Genomic DNA, 19,669 nt, shown 5'->3' on the forward strand with positions numbered 1-19,669 from the left:
TCAGCGACCAGTTTGACTTGGAGATTGAAGTGAAGCATTTAGTGTTAGATTATATTTTAATTTAGAATTGAGGAATCTGAGAATTGAAGCAGGGCTATTTCTCCTTATTTCCCTTATGTTGGACACAGCTTAAGACAGGTTTGTGGTGCTGGATTGGGTGCGGTGGATGCTGGTTGAAGGTCAGCCAGGTGTGATATTCAGCATCCTTTTTTCCCCGCTGTAATTTGCTGGTATCGGGGATTCTCTGTGCCTGGCGTTTGGTAGCGGTGACCAGGGGCCCTTGCAGCACCGTGCTGATGCGACGGGGCAGCGCTCGTGTCCTCGAGGAAGTTCAGCGTGGAGAGCATCGAGCTTGTCTCATTATTTTGGGCACGCAGAAGAGAAATGAAGAGATTCTTGCATTAGTGCTGGTTTTCACAAGACAGAGGCGTGAATAAGCTTGATGTTTGGACAGATTTGTGTTTCCTGGATAGACAGGGAGCACTTGCGTCTCTACCCCGCGAACAGGGGAGAGGCCATTGCCTCTCAGTTTGGAAGAGCTAGCAGGAAAGTAGGACAGCGTCAGAAGTAATGATATAATGAGGTTTTGCATCCTCAATAAAACTGAATACAGCTTGTAAATGCCAGTTTTTAAAAATAACATTCACTTACTAACTCAAATGGTCACAAACTTTTGTGTTACCTTCAGATATCTTTATTCCAAGGTGGGTTTTTGTCATTTAATTCCGAATTAAAAGGAATGGTGATAAATATGCTTTGGTTTATGATGTGACGTGCACAGTAAAAATAAAACCTTACGCCTCTGTACAGAGGCAGGCTCTTCCTTTTAGAGCCTCATCTTTTCCCTGCCTGTGGTCTCTGCAGAAGGAAATGCATTAAAGTAAAACCTCGGCTTCTGGCAGGTGGTCGTTGGAGCCGAGGACGGCAGAGCTATTTGAAGTTGCTCGGCAGTGGGCAAGACAAAGTAAGAAGTCTGAGCGTAGCTTCATTCCCTGGCAGGGCCCCTCGGGGTGCTGGGGCCGGGCCGTGGGGAGGCCCGTCGCCTTGCCCTGCGCCGTGTCCCCGTGCCTGGCCCAGGGCTCCGCTGGGCACCAGGTTTGCTCTCAGAAACGTGAAGGTTTTGCTGGCTGCCGCAGCCTCTCTGCAGCGGTCTGGCTTTTCCCTCTGTTTGGTGTGTGGTGGTGGGGGGCGGGGGGGTTGGTTTGGTTTGGTTTTTTGGTTTGGTTTAAAGCCTGTTTAACCTAGTAAAGGTTTATACACTGCCTGTAAAAGACCACTAATGGTTTTAAAAAAAAAAAGTTAAAAAAAATTAAATAATTTGACAATTCTGATTGGTAACTGCCGCACTGAAATTACCAGAAGTTTGATAAATACTAATTGAAAGTAAACAAATAAGAAAAACTTTGTCGTAATGCTGAAAAGCCTCCTGAAGGTGTCCTGCTTTCCAAGGAGCATCCAGCTCTTCACGTGCCCTCCTGTCCTCCTGCGTCGGCCCCTTATTCTGCCGGGCGGTGACTACGGCTCCGGATTCGGGGTATTTCCCGGTTGGGAGAGTTTCCACCCCTTTGGTCCCAGGCGCCGTGCGGGCAGGGGAGGGCGGGCAGGCTGCTGTGGTGCCCACAGACGTGCAACGCCAACACCTCCAAAGTCATCGTGAACCACGGGGAAAGCCCCGCGCTGGAGGAGCACCCCAGGATAAACCCGAGGAGTTAGGGTCGGTTCGCAGAGCTCCGTCGTTTCCCTAGACCCGCGGTGGCCGTTGCTGGGCGGGAGGTGGACGGGAGCAGAGCGGAGCGGAGAGGTGAGTGAGGGATCCCACCAGGGAGGTGGGTAGTCATAAGGACTAGACATCTGCGCCCCACGTCATGCTGAAAAAAGGCCAAGTAGGATGTGTGACATGAAAAAATTAGTCTGGAAAGGAGCTTCTGATTCGGTGAGTCCAGGCCTCTATTACTGATTAGAAAAAACCAAAAAACCCATGTAACGTTCATTTATCAAACTGTTATCTTAAAAACAATAAACCAGAGATGAGAAATTGCTCCTTATCGATATGTGCAGTCTCGGCACAAATCAAGATTATGTAAACACCGTTTATTCACATTATGTAAGGAATGATAACATCTCTCCAGCTTGGCGCGTCGGCCAAAAACTGTCACTGTTGAACATAATTTCACCAACCACTGCTTGAGGAAGCCACTGAGCGCAGAGATGCGTTGGAAGCTGTGGTCGGATCAGCTCTTACAATAGTGTAGGAAATGGTGAATGTATTTAATTCTTGACTGTGTGTGTACACGCATGCACACACAGGGGATGTGCTGAGGAGTTAACAGAGAATCGTCACTTTCTGACGACAGTTCTCCCTTATCTGCTATAAATTATTCCCCAGGGGAGTGAAGGGCACCCTGGCATTTGCTGTCCCCCAGCTCTAACTGCAGGTCCAGATTCTACCTAACGAAATAAATATTTCAAGGATTTTGTAAACACCAAGAGGGTAAAGCCACAAGCTATAAACAACATGGGTATATGATCTACAGATCATACTTCACTGTCGTGAGACATCTTTTTTACCCACTGTTGAGTATTGATAAATATAATAATTCAAAGCCTGTGAAACAATTATGTTTTCCTCATAGCTTTGTTCTTGACTTCCGTGAATATCGTTAGATAAAAATTGCCTGGAGGATCATAATGAAAAGTGAAAATCTGTTTTAAGTTGTAGGTTGATAATCACATGCTGTATCTTCACAGTTGAAAGTGGATTACTGAATAGCTTCAAAAAAAGATTAAGATATGAACAAGAATTAGTGGTGTAATATGCAACCAAACAGGCAAGCTTGTGTATCGGCACTTTTTAATTGGAGGGAAAAGGAGATTCTTGGAATAGACAACATGAAAGAAAGAAATGTGAAGAATAAGGCATTGGAAATTCGATACATGATAGAGCAGGAAAAACGTTAATGTGTCTTGTGAGGTCCCTTATCTGGAAGATCTGACTCCAAGACATGAAAATGGTGGTTCTTTGCGTGGATATTTTTTACTTGAATTTCATTACTTTGTTAGTTTTTGAGCTCATGCCGGGAAAATGTGATAACTTTGAAGGTAATTAGTAAACTAAAATAGTGATGGTTAGGAATTTGATCAGTGGATACATTAGGAGAGACTGAAGACAAATACCATGCATGGGCGGCTGATAGCTTTGGACATCTTACCCTCATAGAGTTTCCTAATACTTTCTCCTGTTTTTACGTAAAAAATCACCCAGTTTAAATGCTGTTCGTATTTTGTTGGACACTCACGGTCTACGGTGGGAAATGCGTAACATGATCATGCATATTAGCTCTTGTTTTATTAATTTTTGCTATTTTAGCTGTTTAGCTGTGTTCAGAGTCAAGCAGACCTTTGCCCTGCGGCAGGTCGCTGTGCATAGGCTGGTGACGGTGGCACTTCAGGTCCCTACCTGCCTCTGTTTTCACACTGTCCCCAAGACTTCTTGTCCTCCTCCTGCTTGGCAAACACAACAGCGAATAAAAATGTACCACAACTCTTTCCTTAGCTGGCTTGTCCTTTTTTCATGATATTCTTAACTTGTGTATGGAGTTTTTTTCTTGCAAACTAGAGTTTGTAGCATTTGCACTTCATAAAAAATGATATTATAGCATCCGTAGTTTACTGAATTGCTGAATTTGGAGGTTAAATCAATGCTTGAGAACAATAATGTCTCTAGATAAACTGCTTCATCTAAAATTAATAATTAATAAAATAATTTACCATGGCACTGCTGGGCTGCAGGGCCCCAGGAAACCTGGGCAAAGTTGGCGTGGGCGCAGCAGCTCCGGCGACGCCTGGGTTCGTCCGGCTTGTAAGTCATCCATCTCTGCCGCAGACACCACGTGTGCCTGTTGGGAAAACCCCGGAGGGAGATGCGTGGAGGCGTCCCCTCGTCCCCGCTGCCTGCACCCGGCCGTAGTGTGTCCCTGCTGCCTCGGGGCACGGCCATCGCCGTGGGCCCCTTCCCCGCACGCCAGTGACGCCCCGCCAGGTCTGGTCGCCCTTCGGTTTCAGCCAGCCTGAGGCTTTCCCGTTTCCCTGAGTTGTGCTTTTCCTGAGCCAAAAGCTGCCTAAACAGGCCTGGAAGTAGATACGTGTTTTAAGGGGTAGTTGATATTTGAGTAATTCTGTTGCAGTGGGAGGTGGAAGGTACTTGGTATTTGTCAATAGTAAGGGAGAAATGTGTTAAATTCCCTAAAAGCAATGCGTATTGCCAGGTTTTTCTGAGAGCTCCTGGGAAGATGATTGCTGGTGAGAATTCCGTAATCAGAAATCTGTTGGCTCTTTTTACCTAAATACAGAGAGACCGTCGGCTCTCGAGTGCAGGTATTCGTCTCCCGTTGCTGCGTGGGCCTATAGCGCAGTAGCATGTGCCCGAGCCTTGGGGATCCTCACGCTGTCTTTGTCGCGGGAATAGCGTTCTTACGGTGCTATCATACAAAATATGAATTTTAATATTAAGCTTAATGCCCTGCTATGACAAACATGTAAACTTGGCTTTGGAGCAGCAGTCTGCACTTCCTGGCATCCTGTGCATAGTGCGGTTATAAATAAGCAGCAGGTTATTTGGAAATGACTAGGGCTGATATCCTGTATCATAAACAGCATTGGGGGGGGGGGATTTTTTCCTCTGACAGACAGTTGATTTTTGATGAATGCAGTATATTTTATTTTGAAAATTAATATCTTAGAAGATTAATGAATAGCAAGTGTAACTGTGGCGCAATGGCTGGCTCACAGAACAAATACGTGTATGCTGTTTAACTACTGCACGCCTTATCTATTGCCAGAGTTTCCTTTCCTTGGGAATGTCATCTTCAGCCCTCAGATCAAAGCAGTCTAGGTCAAAACACTGCAGTTCATCATGCTTAGGCAAGACACTGCGAGGCTTGATAATGCCTTAAAACAAAAATTAATTTTAAAGGTAAATCGATTATTTGTGCATACGTGTATAGCGTTGGAAACATTATTATGTGTTTGTATTCAATTAAATACGCATTTAAAATGAGAGCACATGCACGGTGCAGAAGACACTCGGGGTTCCCGCTCACCGCTCCCAGCTTCCCGACCCCGGCGGCCACCCCAGCTCGGCAGCCCCGGCCCGTCTCCGGCCCTGCGCGGGTGCTGGGAGCACCGCGGGAGCCGGGCTAAGGTGCCGCAGGGCCGGGCCGGAGGCTGCTGCTCCCGCCGGGAGCTGGTGGAGCCTCCGCAGGGCCTGGGGGCGGCGCGGCCGTCGGGCACCCACGGGGATTCGGGAGCCGCCGGGTCCTGGCGGGTGCCTGGCTCTGCGAGTCGGCGTCATGGCCGTGCCCCGCACCTCCCCGCTGCGCGGTTTCCTAGGGGGGCCCCTGCCGTGGTTTTGGCGGCTTTCGTCGCAGGAAGGAGCGGGCCGTGCTCCGAGTTGCTGAACGGCTGAGCTGCTGTTGGGCACGAGCGAGCGGCAGTGAGGATTAGTGGACGGGGCTGGCTGCAGCGCTGGCGGGGGTGTGCCCGCACCACGGCCCGTGGGGCACCGGGACGGCTCCGAGACGCCTTCCCCAGGGGCATCTGGGAGGGCACCGCCTGCTCAGACGCGGTGTTGGAGGAGATGCGGCGCTGCGAGGCAGAAGGGAACAGCCGAGTGCAGCGCCCGGCTCTGCTGTCTGCGCTTTCCATTGGTTGTGTTTTGGGGATGCCCTCTACTTCCAGCAGGGAGGATCGGCTGATCCACACGTATGGGAATTCCGGCAGGGAGGCGGCTCGTGTTCTTGGTTTGCCCCGGGGATGTGTTAAACTTTGAGAATAACCAGTGACTTTCAAAGCAAAATCGCCACTGGGGTTTAGATCAATTGGCAGTAAAAGGTACTGGAGCAATTCTGCCTGTTGGGCTGGTGAAGCTGTTCATTGCTGAACTGGTTTTGAAGTGTCTCTAAATGATAAAGGTAACTTCTGAGCAGTGTTTTAAAAATTGTAAATCATCTAAAGCAGTCACAGTCTGTTCAGTAAGCAGATACCCTCCGCTGGGAGTGTTGTGATACCTGGTATGGTTGAACGTACTGATTGAACAGACCTAACTGCTTGGGGAAAACATTGGTGGGAGCTATTTCTGTCTAGGTGGTCGCGAGGTGTCACCGGGGCGATACCAGTGCATGCTTGGCTTACTCTGTCCAAGCTCATTTTTAATTTTCCCACCTCTGCCAGTTCTTCGTGTTCCTTTTCCCCTGTCTGTCCTTGGCAGTCAGTGTCTGCAGGTGGGTGGCCAGGAGAGCACCGGGAGGTCATCCCTTGGGCGTCCTTGTGCTGTGCAGGTGGTAGGTAGGAATAGTCGACCGCTGCCTGCGGTGCCTTCTGAGCCTTGGGGCTGGCTGCTCACTGCTTGGTGTTTTTCCATCTCTAGAGCATCACCGAGCACTGCAAGGATCAGACAGACGTGGGAACTTCTCAGCAGAACCTCTAAGGGCTTCTTGTCCTGTCACCTTTGTGGCTGAAAGAGGTGAATGGAGTACAGTTGGTTGGGTTAGGAGTAGCACTTTAAATACCCAATAATAAAGGCATAGCTCTTTGATTGGGTTATGAATAACACTTTAAATACCCAATAATAACGGTATAGCTCTGATGGAAAAATGGGATAACCTAGCATTATCAGAGTACATTTGATTAACGTTAAAACTGCTTTTTGAGTTAAGTGTGCAGTCTTATGCTCTACGTAGGGGCCTGGAAAGGGTAGATGATTTAATTGGCAGCAAGTAAAAAGGTGAAGTGGCAACATTTTAAGTCCTCAAAAGAGCCATGAGAAATGTCAGAAAAGGGAGCACGAGAAGGTGTTCTGGTGCAGTACCTGGGCGTGCTGGGTCACGGTGATCCCACCCCGGTCCCAGAGGAGCGGGGTGTTCGGGTGGCTGGAGCATCTTTGAAGATGGCTTTCAAACTCTGGAGGAGGGTGATCAGAAACAAAGCAAGCTATTGAGAAATCCTGCTTGATTTTTTTTTTCTCTCTCTTTTTGACTGCCAGAAGCTTTCCCTGTTAGACCTTCTATGGAGATTTAAGATGCTTCAATTTACCACTACTAAAAATCTGTAACTTTCCACATAGAAGTGTCATGAGCCTCAGTTGTGTTACACATCACCTTTTCTGAAGATCTTCTTTAGGCTGATGTAATTAATGCCTTCTGTTAAAGCGAGTCGCTCTGTCGGGAAGCTCTTTGAGCTTGCTGTGTATTACCGAAGCGGAGCCCATCTGAGCAGGGCTCGCTGCGTCACGGAGGGCAGGAGGTCCGGGGCTTTCTGTACGCTGCGCGTCTGAGAGCCCCTGCATGCAGGTGGGCAGCACATCCGCAGCAGCTTCACATCTGTGCAGCTCAAAGCAGTTGACAAAGGAGAGGGAAGCGGTGAGGTTCAGCAACTTAGTAGGTTTGTTTAGCACTGGAGGGCTAAAAGTCAGAAGCGAGCAGACCTGGGGCGTGGTGTCCAGGCCCTCTGTTTTAATGGGCCTGCCTGCCGGAAGAGAGTTACCCATCTCCTGGATTGCACGTCCTGAGGTGTGCACCTTAGCCTTATTACACCTTGTTAACGCTGCCTTTATTCAGGTGGGATGTTCACGTAACTTCTCTGATTTTGCCTACGCCAGCGTGTTTTGAAAGAATGCTTTGCTGAGGCTTCACAGCCGAGACGCTCGCCTAGGCCACCTCGTTCTGTCCCAAACCCGACCGGCACTCGAGCTGACTCGAGTTTTCCGGGTTACTGCTGTAGGTCGCACGTGTTGCCTTTGACGTGTGCAAGGTGAACAAAAGCAGTAGGTTTCTGGTTTGAGTGTTGGCGTTGGAGTTGTTCTGTCCGCGCTGTTGCTGGAAGCTGTTTGCGGTGGAAGCGTGGTGTGCGAGCTCTGTTGGAGGAGCACGGAGCTGCACTTCATTGTCACGTTTCGGGGCCAGAAGCATGACTCATTTATTTTTCAGTCGCTTTTTAAAATAAAATGGAATTGACTTGAGAAAACACTTTGCCAAGAAATAATTTTTAAATATCTGATGGTGCTTTGTAAGCAGTTCAGTCGTAAAGCTAAACGCGTGCATTTCCAAGAATGAGATGACTACGGAAACTGGTAACGAGCTGTCGCATTTCTTAGGTTCCCCTCGCCAGCTGAGACCTCCGCGAGGTGCTTCGGTTCTGCGTGTGGTACCGCATTTTCAGTGGACTAGGTCTTTCGTTCTGAACAAAATAATACGATCATTTCTCTCGCAGAACATTGCTGAGATGTGGGTAGGATTGGATGGTCCACTAGATTTAAAAAAAAATCTATAGGAAATCGGCATTTATTGTTGCTTATATTGTAGCCATTGAGTTACATTGAGATCATTTGTCTTTCACTAATACATTTAACATCATTTTTAACCTGTAAGTGACATTAAAATGCACTGTATTCCTGTAAGGTGGTGTTCACGCTGACAGTAAAAACTGCGAACGCCTCTCCTGGAGCGGCGGTGGCTCGCAGGTGTCCGCCCGCGCGCTGCAGAAATCGCGTGCGTGTTTCCAGGCAGCCGGAGCTGTTGGTTTCCGCGACAGGAGCTCCTCAGCAGCGGAACTTCTTCCATCGCATTTCTGAATTCAGGGTCATCGTCACTGATAGTTCGTGCAGGTTTTGCTGCCTTGGCTGGCGTTGGTCGCTGTTGGCTCTCCGATGGAAACAGCCGAGAGCAGCACGGAGAGGCTGGCTCGTCCGAGGTGTTTAATACTCATCGTTTTATCGCACAAGCGCAAAAGCAGAGGGGTTTGCTGTTCTGTTCTGCACGTAACCTGTCGGTCCGGAGGGCGGACTGCCGAGCGGTGCGCGTGGAGGTGACCATTTCGGCGCGTGTCCCCTGGGGCCGCGGGCAGCAGACGAGGGGTATCCAGTGACTGCTTCTGGACCCTCCAGCTGTGATCAGACAGCCAGTGAAGACCGTTCCCTTACTGTTTCCTTTGTATTCAAATAAACACAGCAAAGCAGTATCCATCATGTTTACACAGACAAAGCTTGCCTGAGTGGGGCTGTGGTGACCATGTGGCTTGTGTGCTGGTGTGACCGCATCCGCGTGCCGTAACCGGAGCGGCGCACGCGTGGGACCAGCAAGACGTGACGTGACGCGACGCGACGCGAGCCGAGGGGTCACTTGGCAGGCTGGCCGCGGGGATGGCGGCTGCGGCTCGCACAGGAGGCATCCCGGAGCACGGCACGGCGCCCTTCCTCCTCTTTTTTTTTTAAATACTTGTTTCTGCACAGTAAAGTGATAAAAGAGCTTTTTTATTCGGGGGGAACGAGTTTACAGTTCTTGCAGTTCTATATTGCTGGGTTGGCTTTTGGACTTCTTCCCACTCCCAAGAGGATCATCAGATTTGTTCTCTTATTTATTTAAAAAAAAAAAAAAAAGAAAAAGTTTGACGTGGACGTTTCAACTGTATGGTGAATGGTAATTTCATGTCACTTCTTAAATACCTGTAAAAACCGTAATTCACAGAAGAGTGGATTTTTAGTCTACTTGGTGCATTGAACTAAGCCTAGATTGTCAGAGGAAATGTTAGGAGAAATACTTCAGTGTTCAACGACTACCCTGGGGACAAGAAACCCTTTTGGAGGGGCACAGAAAGGGCTCTGCTGGATGAAACAGATAAAGGATTTGCTGCACGTTATTTGTGGTTCTAAAGGGGCAGAAACCAGTTATTGCTAAAATAACGATGCTGAGCTGTCTTTATTCTTGCTTCGTTGTGGCTGGATTGCTGTTTATCATTTTTTTGCCCTTGCTGATTTGCAGATGAGCTCAGAAGTGCAATGACTCTTCTTTGTGCTTTTTTCTGTTTAACAGACTAGAGACGACTTCCTGGGCCAGGTGGATGTGCCGCTCAGTCACCTTCCGGTAAGCAGCGCTGCTGTCGCGGTGCGCTCCTCTGGCGTCACCAGACGCGAAAGCGCTGATGTTTTGCAGAACTTATTTCCATAAAGAGCGCAGGTAGATTTTCTTAAAGCAAGTATTCCTGGGTTAGCCGAGGAAGCTTAAAGGAGAGTGGTACAGACACACAGCCCCACCAGCACAGGAGTCTGGAGAAACCGTTCCCCTTTCAGAGGCAGCAATGCTCTGACATCTGTTGAATTTCTCAGCATCCAGGATTTCGGCCACTTCTCGTCCTGACACTTTCTTAAGATCCTTGTCTGGTCTGAGCCAGCTGATGGATGACATGTGGCCCCTGGGCTGGCGGTTTCTCACCTCGCCCTCTGTGCTGTCCTGTCCAGCTCCTGGCTTCTCCCTTGTCTTGCTTTTCCCCTGCGGTGGGGACAGCCGTGTTCTCCCGCAACAGAGCAAGCAGCCTTTCTTCCAGAGCTTTTGTTAAAAGGCATTGCTTTACTGCCTTTTGTTGTCCTATCCGTCTTTCTAATCATATCCATCTAAATCATGTACCGTTAAGGCTATGCTCTCTTTCTCTCTGGGGAAGTGCTCGGTATGTTTTGATATTACTTCAGACTTCAGATTACTGTAGCCCATAGCCACAGGCTGGGACCTGAGAAACTGCTGAACTGTCAGAGAGCATCTTAAGGAGTTCCTGAAAGCACAGTCCTTCTAAAAATGTTACAAAAATTACTGATTTTTGATAGTTGCAAATTTGATCAAAATTAATTATTGTACTGATTACTGATTGGAAACATAATCCCAAGAACTCTGACACAGTAATGCCTCAGTTAAGCGCAGCTTCTGTTTGCTGTCTCAGCAAGCGTGGCGTTGCCCACCTTTAATTCTGAGAGCACAGAATGGCCGAGCTCCGGCGCCCTGGGAAGGGGATCTTGCAACTTCCCCTTCAGGGTTTTGTAGATCCCACTTTTCATGAAACCTGCTCGCGGAGGGATGCTCGGCATTCAGGGACCAGTGAATAGTGTCCTGAACATAGTCGTAGTCTAATAAAGTCGATGATTTTCAACGAGTTTGCTTTTAAAAAGGCACGATGGCAGTGGAGGTTTCCTGAGGAGTTACTTTGCACAGGGCCTGCCGTCACAGCCAGCCGGGTGGAGGCACGGCGGAGGCCCGTGGGCCGTCGGCTGTACGGAGCCGGAGCGCAACCCCCGGCCTCTGCGGTGCTGCCTCCCCGGGCTGCGGCACGCTTCTCCAGGACAGTTCGCAAAAAGAAATAAAAATGAGTAATTTACTTCATGCAAAAATTACTCTAGTTTCCGTATTTCAGTATTGCTGTACGATCTTTCAGGTTTTTTCACTTAGTAGCCAAAAAATCCAAAATGAGCTTTGCAGAAGATGTTTGTGCCAAAAAAGGTCCTTTTGTTTTTCTGTACTCACATTATATTACTACCCTGTGCTTCAAAGCTGAACTGAATCACCAAAGAAAGCATTTAATTTTGAAAGTCATGGGGCACAGAAAGTGTGAAACAACGCAGTTGTTTTTCATTTTCTTAAAAAAAACTAAACACTTTCTATTCACGGCTTTCTATTTTTTATATGTATATCATTTGTTTTATACTTGACGTAAGTATTTTCTGGTATTTTATTATATAATACTTATATTTATAATATTATATTACTATTTCAACAGAGTTTTGGTTTTAGTTACCGTTTAGTGAATGTTGTACAAGTTAATCTTACTCACTTATGGCATTTGTGGAGTTGGAGAGTTTATTTTGTATTTGGATGTGTGAACATGGTAATTGTGGAATGTGCTAAAAACGTTTACATCAAAATAGGAGTGTCCATTTTAGCAGGAATATTTTTATTTTTTCCTGAGTTTGTCCTCTTGCTGTTGATGGACATTACTGGGGGAGGCGGGGGTGGAATGGCTGTACGATTACATTCGCGTGGGTGCTCGTCCGAACGTGGGTGCTGTGGCTGCTCGAGTCTCAGCACTGCTGTTACTGTTGGCTTATAAACTGCAGTGTATTCTGATGGAAAAGCATCACTCCACTATAATCATCATATGCTGTGTAGCATAGGACTGTTTTATCAATGTATTTCTATTTATATGTATGTATCCATACATATGCAATGTATACGTACGTATACATTGTCTTTCAAAATAGCCTGCACGTAATAGTTTTAAAAAATTCCAATTTAAAAAATTTTGAGCTGTATGTGTACTGCAAACATGGTGCTACGAAATATAAAGTCATGAGAGACATCGTAGTGCATGTGTAGTTTGCAGACCCAGGTAGGATTTTTGAGTTCCTTTTTAGTAAACTTCACATTTTAAATTAAAAAGCAGCAGCAAGAGTTGAGATGGGGCTATAGGCACGTCACACACACCGTGGAAGCTGCTTGCAGGGATCAGCAGCTTTCTCTCCTTCTCCACCTTCGGTAGGAAGGCGACTGCCCTGCTCCCCTCTGCCTTGCCCAGAACGCGCTCGGGCAAGTGTCCCTTCCTAGCTCACATTTAAAAAACAGAATGATAAAAATATTTTTTCAAATCATTTTAAAGCTCTTTACATGGAAAATCCAAGATTGTAAAATTCTGTGGCACAACTATTTTGCTGCCATCAAAAATGAATTCCCGTGTGCTGAAGTGGTAAGATTTTGCAGTCCGCAGCTGTCCGTCTCCTGCTGAGACCCCCGAGAGAGGCAGAGTGATTCCGAGGCAAACCCTTTCTCCCTCTCCGTATTCACGGATAATTTCTGCAGCTCCAGAAGCCCCTTTTTCCCCAGCACCTGCCCTGGGACAGCCGCTGCGGCGTCTCTCGGATGGGGTGCTGGACCGCTGCGGGCGGGCGCGTGCTGCAGCGCGGACGGAGTTGGTTGCAGCGTGCTGGTCCAGGCGCCTGCGCCCATTCGATGAGCAGGGAAACACGTTATGTAATCTCTTTATTTACGGCCTAACACACATTTTGCTCATTCATCCTTTCAGTACATTAATATAAGAGATTGTGGTGCATTTTTAAGTAAATGTTTGCTTTCTCGTTCCAGCTGTGCCGCTGATACATTTGGCAAATCCTACTTCTAACAGTTTTGCTACCTACAAAATCTGGTTGAATTATTTTGCTTTACCTACATTACTTACAGATTGTAGTACTAAAAAACACTTCATAACCACGCATACTTTACAGTCTTGTTGATATGCTTAAAATGAGCTTTCTCTGGAAAAGTGGGACGTCCGTGTCTCTCGGAGTGTGGGGCAGTTCAGTGCGGGGAGGGAGCTCGGTCCGGGGTGAAAGTCTGCGTGGTGCTTGGTGTAAAGGCTGAGTAATTAGGGCTCTCTTTTAAATTCTTGTCCAGTGTCTTTGTTTGAAATGCAAAAGACGGTAATGTTTTAGCGGATAATAATCTGGGAGCTAGATCCCTCTGTGCCCCGAGAGCTTGGCTTAGGAGCTGCTCTGGGCAGGTACTGCTGCTTGTGCAGGCAGGGCTGCGGGGGGCTTGCGGTACGCCGTGGTTTCTTGAGCAGCTGGGAAGCAGCACTGAGAGAAGTGCCTGCTACCTGCGTGCTCACCGCGGGGTCAGCTTGGTGCTGCTCCGCGGTGCTGCCCTGCCCGCCCCGGCCACTGCCGAGCGGCATCACCCCGCTAAATGTGCGCGTGGGCTTCTGGCTCTCGTCTGCCTGCGCTGCCAGCCCTCTCTGGTTTTGTACCTGGCACGTCCTCGATCGCAGCCCCGGAGGCTGCAGCTAGCTTCGATAAATGAAAGCTGCAGTTCTCACCTCACAGACAGTTTTCAAGAGTTAAGGCTTTAGGAATCTCGTAATTAGATGGGCATCAGAAATTGTGATCTGTCAGCCTGGTAACGTTACTTCCCAGCATCGTAAAGGATTTGAGTCTTCCCTATTTTTGAAAGTCTCAACTGCTTTGGAATAAAGGAGGCAACTGAAGTGTACGTTATTTAATCTCCTCCTAACGTGCTGAAAAACCGCTGCTCCGAGGCTGGTGCGGCCCTGCCCAGCTCGCTGGGGGGGCCTGGACAGGGTCACCCCCGTGGGTCTCTCCCACCTTTTTCTGCGTGTGGGTGTCTGTGTGTGCCGGCACAGACGCCGCTGGTGCAGCCGGGTGCCGGTATTCGCGGTGACGCCTGGCAGGCCTGTCGTGCACCGGTGTACTTGGCACTGGGTAACGGTAACCCCTACCCAGGGGCCTGCCTGCTTTGCCTTCGTTATTCACGCATTTCCTCTAGCGTTTCCACCGCAGCGCTGCCGTGAGTGTTCTTTACGTGCCTCTGAGCTTGTGGGCAAGATGTTTAATGTGCCACTTTCTTAAATGCTTGCAGACTGAAGACCCAACCATGGAAAGGCCATACACGTTTAAGGATTTCCTTCTCCGACCAAGAAGGTGAGGGGGGGGGGGGGGTTTAGGTAAAAGCATTTCATCGAGTTTTATCGTTTGCAACTATTACAAGGCTGTTGAATGAAATGTGCCTTCTTGCCTTGTAGCCACAAATCTCGTGTAAAGGGTTTCTTGAGGCTGAAGATGGCTTATATGCCCAAAAACGGCGGCCAAGAGGAAGAGAATAGCGATCAAAGGGAGGAATCTGAGGTGAGGCACTTGATGAGGAGTTCAGTAGTCATCTTCACTTCTTTGTATCGTTGATATATACATGGAGGCACTAAAGACTCAAATATAATTGTAGAAAGGAATTAGCGGCAATTTAGGACAGATGCAGCGGGTGCCGCCCAGGTTCATCGAACACGGGAGCAGCGCGCGGCCGTCGCCCGCAGCAGGACGGGGCTCTGGTCCGGAGCGTCTGCTCGGGTCGCCTTCCGGCCCCCCCAGCCCAGGCCCTGCCGCGCCCCCCGGCCCTGTCGAGTCCCTTTGGGAGCTGCCCTTGCTCAGACAGCACCTCGGGTTCGTCCCCCAGTGAGACGGGGCTCCCTCCGGATCGTGGGGCAGGGGCCCCACGCCGAGTTCACAGACTCCAAACCAGGGGCTTTTGCTCTCTCGTCATGCAAGAAAAAATGTGTGTGTGTCTATATAAAATATTTGTATGATATATATAAATGTAGAGATATATGTCAAAATTACGTGTAATTACACACACACGGACAGCAAAAATGTCTAAATCTGACATTCATATAAATTAAGAAATTTATAAATGTAACCTGAAATTTCTTTGATACTTAAAAGTATCAGGAATTAAAAGGTGCCACTACATTTAGTTTTTGATTTATGGGGATATATTTTATACATAAGAGAATCTGTTTACTATATCTTGTAATTGATAACTGTTACAAAGTTAAAGTTTCTCATACAGAAACACATCCTCAGCAGCATGTGTACGATGCACTCTCGCTACCCAAGAGTTGCTCTCTTCCTGTGTCGTGTCTCTTGTCTCTTTTGGTGTCAGAAGTATGTTGTTATGGCTCTCCTAAGGTAGTGGTGAAATGCTTTTAGGCTTCAGTTAATCAAAGCACTTACAGCCATTATTTAATTTTGAGGAGCAAAGGGAAAAGAATATTCTCACTTATAACTGAATTACAGTAGGCTGGAAATTTTTGCCTAAACTGTATTATATAAGGGCTGAAACCTGACCTAGAAAGAGTCTGCAGTGACAGTTAGATTTCAGTTTGCTTTCAAGTAGATTTGCCTGGGAAGCCCTTAGGAAACAGACATGCAACATACTGTTTTGTATTCAAGGCTGTATAATACTTTTTAAAATAGTGTTAATTTTAGGTGAGAGTTTTTTCTTAGCTTTCTAAGAAACGGTACGTTTGAGCAATCTGTATGCCTGTTTGGCCTGCTTTTGTTTTGTTTTTTGTGTTTTTTTTAACTGTTGTCAATAACTTTCAGACCTTTTGGCCAACTTTAGTTAAATTTGGTAGAAGGGTTGCATGGAGGTGGCAAAGAGGATAAGTTCCTGTATATTTTAGGAAAATAGCAGCTGGGAAAGAGAAATGAAAAGCAAATGATTATCCTCTGTGAGGAAAAGGTGCATTGGGAGAGCCACATCTACCAGTTGTTTCTGTCTGGCTTCGTGGTTGGGAATCTGCACCGGGCCACCACCAGCACTCACCCAAATAAGTTTAGGCATCACTGTTCTAAGGGATTGATGGGATTTTAGGGTTTTTGCTGTTGAAATGAGGCGTGCTGTGTGACAGTGGGCTTTATGCTATTTCTGTACAAATGCTTCACTTTGGAAAATTTTCAGAATCTGCACCTATACACTAATATAAGTAACAATGATGCAGCTTCTCAAACTTTAAAATCTTTTTTACTTTTTCTCATTTCTAAGCATGGATGGGACGTGGTTGATTCCAGTGACTCTGCGTCTCAGCGTCAGGAAGAGTTGCCACCTCCTCCACTGCCTCCTGGATGGGAGGAAAAGGTGGACAACCTGGGACGGACTTACTACGTCAACCATAACAACAGGACTACTCAGTGGCATCGACCAAGTTTAATGTAAGTGGCGGTGTAATGCAATAATTAGTGTCTTGTAAGGTTGGTAGTAGGATATATATCCTCTCACTTTCAGGCTGCTACTCAGATACTAAATTGGTCATTAAGAAAATAATGTTGCCTGCTTTACGGTCCATGTCTGTAGTAGACGCCCATGCTCCACAGAATGACTGCGCTAAGAAATTTCCCCTGAACATAATCATCTCTCAGGGCTACAGTCCCTAGTCCTGAGGGATTCAAATACAATGCTGCCTTCTGATGTTGTCTCCTCCACATTGAGGACTGTAGTAGAGAAGGACATAGATCTAGCTGTGCACGTTGGGAAGTCCCACAAGCCAAGACGTCACCGTTAAGGGAATTGGGGTAGTTTCCGTTCCAGCAATTGCTGGTATGGGTTGAGCTAGTGGTTCCAGCCAGGTGGGTTTTTTTGTAAAAGTTACCCATACCACAACAGCTAGCACCTGCTTTGGCCATTGCAAAAAGGAAAGCAATGGTTGACATGAAGGTAGGAGCAAAAGTAAAATCTCCTTGTCCGGAATGATTGTGGTCGTCACAGGAAATGATCAGTAGTGGTGGGTTAGTGTATTTGAGCGTGGACTTCCACTTCTGCTCTGCCAGCTTTGTTGTATAAAGAGTGTTAATTTCCAGTGTCAGTGAGTTTTGTGAAGTGCTCCAGGTTTTGTTTACTTTGGATTAAAGGGCTGAACTGTCTCCTATTTCTGAAGCCTGACATATGCAAGAATAATTCATTTTGTGTTATAATCAAAAGGGTAAAGTGAGCTTTTGAAAACAGTGGACAAAGTAAATGTTTTAATTGAATATTCTTTATTTTCTTGTTCTTCCCTCCTTCACATCTTTCACTTCCCCGCTACGCAGTGATGTGGGCTCTGATTCAGATAACAACATCAGGCAGATCAACCAAGAAGCAGCACATAGACGGTTTCGCTCTCGGAGGCACATCAGTGAGGATTTGGAACCAGAACCTATGGAGAGTGGAGACATTCCTGAAGTAAGTCAACGTCTTGGTTTTAAGAGTCAACGAAACGCGAAGCTGATGTTTCTCATTTGTAAGCTAATTACTATAAGTGCATAGTAATGTTTTTACACAGTTTTTGTGGAAATTGCCTGAGTAAAATACCATGACAGAATAAAAATCCCAGACAGAGCCATACTTTCAAGTTCACATGCATTTATGGGTGACTGATTCTGTATGCACAATACTAAATACAATGCAAATGCTAGGACAAATACTTATAATTCGAAGCATTGCTTGTTACATGCAGGTTGATGGAAACACTTTTAATATTCTACTTTGAATAATAGTGGAAGAAGTTCCAGAATTGAGGAAAATGAGGAACTGGAAGCAGGGTTTTTTTGTAATAATATAAGCTAATATAACCTGGTGATTGGAACTGCCATTTATTTCATTTTTCTTTAATGTCTTGAATTAGTAGAAAAAGGGGGTGCCCCCCCCCCTTTTTTTTTTTTTTTTAAGAATTCTGAGATATTACTTCTCAATCTGTTTATATAATTTACGATTAGACTAAGTAAATGAAGTTTAGTGGATAATTCTTGGCTTAAGTGAGCTTCTTGTTCAAAACTCTAATCACATTCAATTTTAAGGAATATTTTATTTTACTAATCACAGACAGAATTCTTTGTGAAAGTTATCTTTGGTTCACTAAATGTTATTCAGAGCAAAAAATGGTTTGCTGAGACTTTTATTGCACTCATTGGCTATTAATAATTGATTTGTAAATACTTATGAATACTTTCTATTATGCATTTTATTCTTAATTAAAACAAAACTGTTGTTTCTTACAGTTTTTAGTAGTGTAGTGCAAAATTAGTCACATTTTGAACACAATTTCGAATAGAACATATATAATGGCAGCTGGTTTTTACTTAGCATTTCATCTGCATCATTTTGTGTGTTGAATTGTAAAGCATTGTTTTATCTCCACCATGAAGACCATTTTGAAGACAGCATGAAACCCCTTTTTCCCCCCTCATGACTGCTTCCTAGTGAGTAGAATGCTTGTTCGTGTGTTTTAAGGATTGGTTTATTTCATTTAATACTAGTCACATTAGTAGACCTGAAAGCAGCATTGAAGATGCGTGCCTGTTTCATTATTTCACTTGATAGCAAGCCCATCTGAGGCTTTTTATAGCTCTTTATACTGCAGAAATAAGTAAAACACCAGTATTTGACGCAGTGAGGTAGTCATCTGGAGGTATACTGAAAAGAGAGATTCAGTCTGCCTTCTTAAATGCTAAACAGTTTTTTTCCCTTTTGCCAGCCTTGGGAAACTATTTCAGAGGAAGCAAGTGCAAGTGGAGATTCCTTAAGCTTGTCCCTGCCGCCGCCACCTGCGTCCCCAGTGTCCCGAACCAGTCCTCAAGAGCTGTCTGAGGAGCTGAACAGAAGACTTCAGGTCACTCCTGATTCCAATGGGGAACAACTCAGTTCTTTGATTGTACGTGACGTGCTCTGCTTTCTGTACAATCCTCTGTTACTGTAATCTTCTGTTAGTTTGATATAGTGTGAATCATTTACATGGACAGTGGTCTTAGGAAAACCTGAGCACACAACTTAAACATGTCTTCCAAAATACATCTGAATTTTACCACAGAAGAAACTGCCTTGAAGAATTAGAGTTCCTCAGTTCGGGTTTAATATTTTCTTCTGTATGAGTTTAACTTCAGAGTCCACTCCAGTTATACCTGTAGTGAAACAACTCAAGCTAGGACTTTTCCAAAGGAAAGAGGAAAAAGTGCTAATGCTGATCCTTTTCCGCAAAAAAACCTATACAATAGATGTCTTACGATGATTTGAATGTCACCTAGAGACTAGTTCAGCAAATTATAGCTCTGATGGCTAATCATCTGCGTCAGAGACATTTGTGCTTTCGTAGATAACTACAGATTTCTGTAGGCCTTCAGTTAAAGGGCAAGAGGCTAATCAAATAGGATCAGTGGCAAGATCAGGACCTACATCTCTTTACATTGAGAACAAAGGATAAATGATATATCTATAAAATTATCTTAATTAAAATTCAGTAATTATATTCTTGTACAAACTAGCTGTTTTATGGACCGTTAAGTGATAACATATCAGTGCAATAAAAATTACAATCAGACCAAACTTGCAAAGTAAGAAACTGCCAAAGTCAATGCCAAAGCATTTAAAATCCCTATTACTATACATTATCCAGAGCAGTAGAGGTTTGGGATATTGCAAATAATGAGAAAGAAGAAACACATAATGAAATTACTATAAGGTTCCATGCCGATAGCCTCGAAAGA

At 45.9% G+C, this 19,669-nt stretch overlaps 1 protein-coding gene across 8 annotated transcripts in view; it reads left to right on the forward strand.

Moving 5' to 3' along the window:
- The window catches only part of LOC112985186 (NEDD4 like E3 ubiquitin protein ligase), a 197,431-nt gene that overhangs the window by 124,659 nt on the left and 53,103 nt on the right, over window positions 1-19,669 (forward strand). For all 8 annotated transcript variants that reach the window (XM_064500254.1, XM_064500253.1, XM_064500255.1 and 5 more), the window contains 6 exons: window positions 9,864-9,914; window positions 14,241-14,302; window positions 14,404-14,506; window positions 16,200-16,366; window positions 17,240-17,372; window positions 18,664-18,840. In XM_064500254.1, coding sequence (XP_064356324.1) covers window positions 9,864-9,914; window positions 14,241-14,302; window positions 14,404-14,506; window positions 16,200-16,366; window positions 17,240-17,372; window positions 18,664-18,840 — 693 coding nt within the window. The remainder of the gene's footprint in view (window positions 1-9,863; window positions 9,915-14,240; window positions 14,303-14,403; window positions 14,507-16,199; window positions 16,367-17,239; window positions 17,373-18,663; window positions 18,841-19,669) is intronic.

The sequence above is a fragment of the Dromaius novaehollandiae genome, chromosome W (assembly GCF_036370855.1).
Source record: "Dromaius novaehollandiae isolate bDroNov1 chromosome W, bDroNov1.hap1, whole genome shotgun sequence".
In the NCBI taxonomy this organism is placed as follows: Eukaryota; Metazoa; Chordata; class Aves; order Casuariiformes; family Dromaiidae; genus Dromaius; species Dromaius novaehollandiae.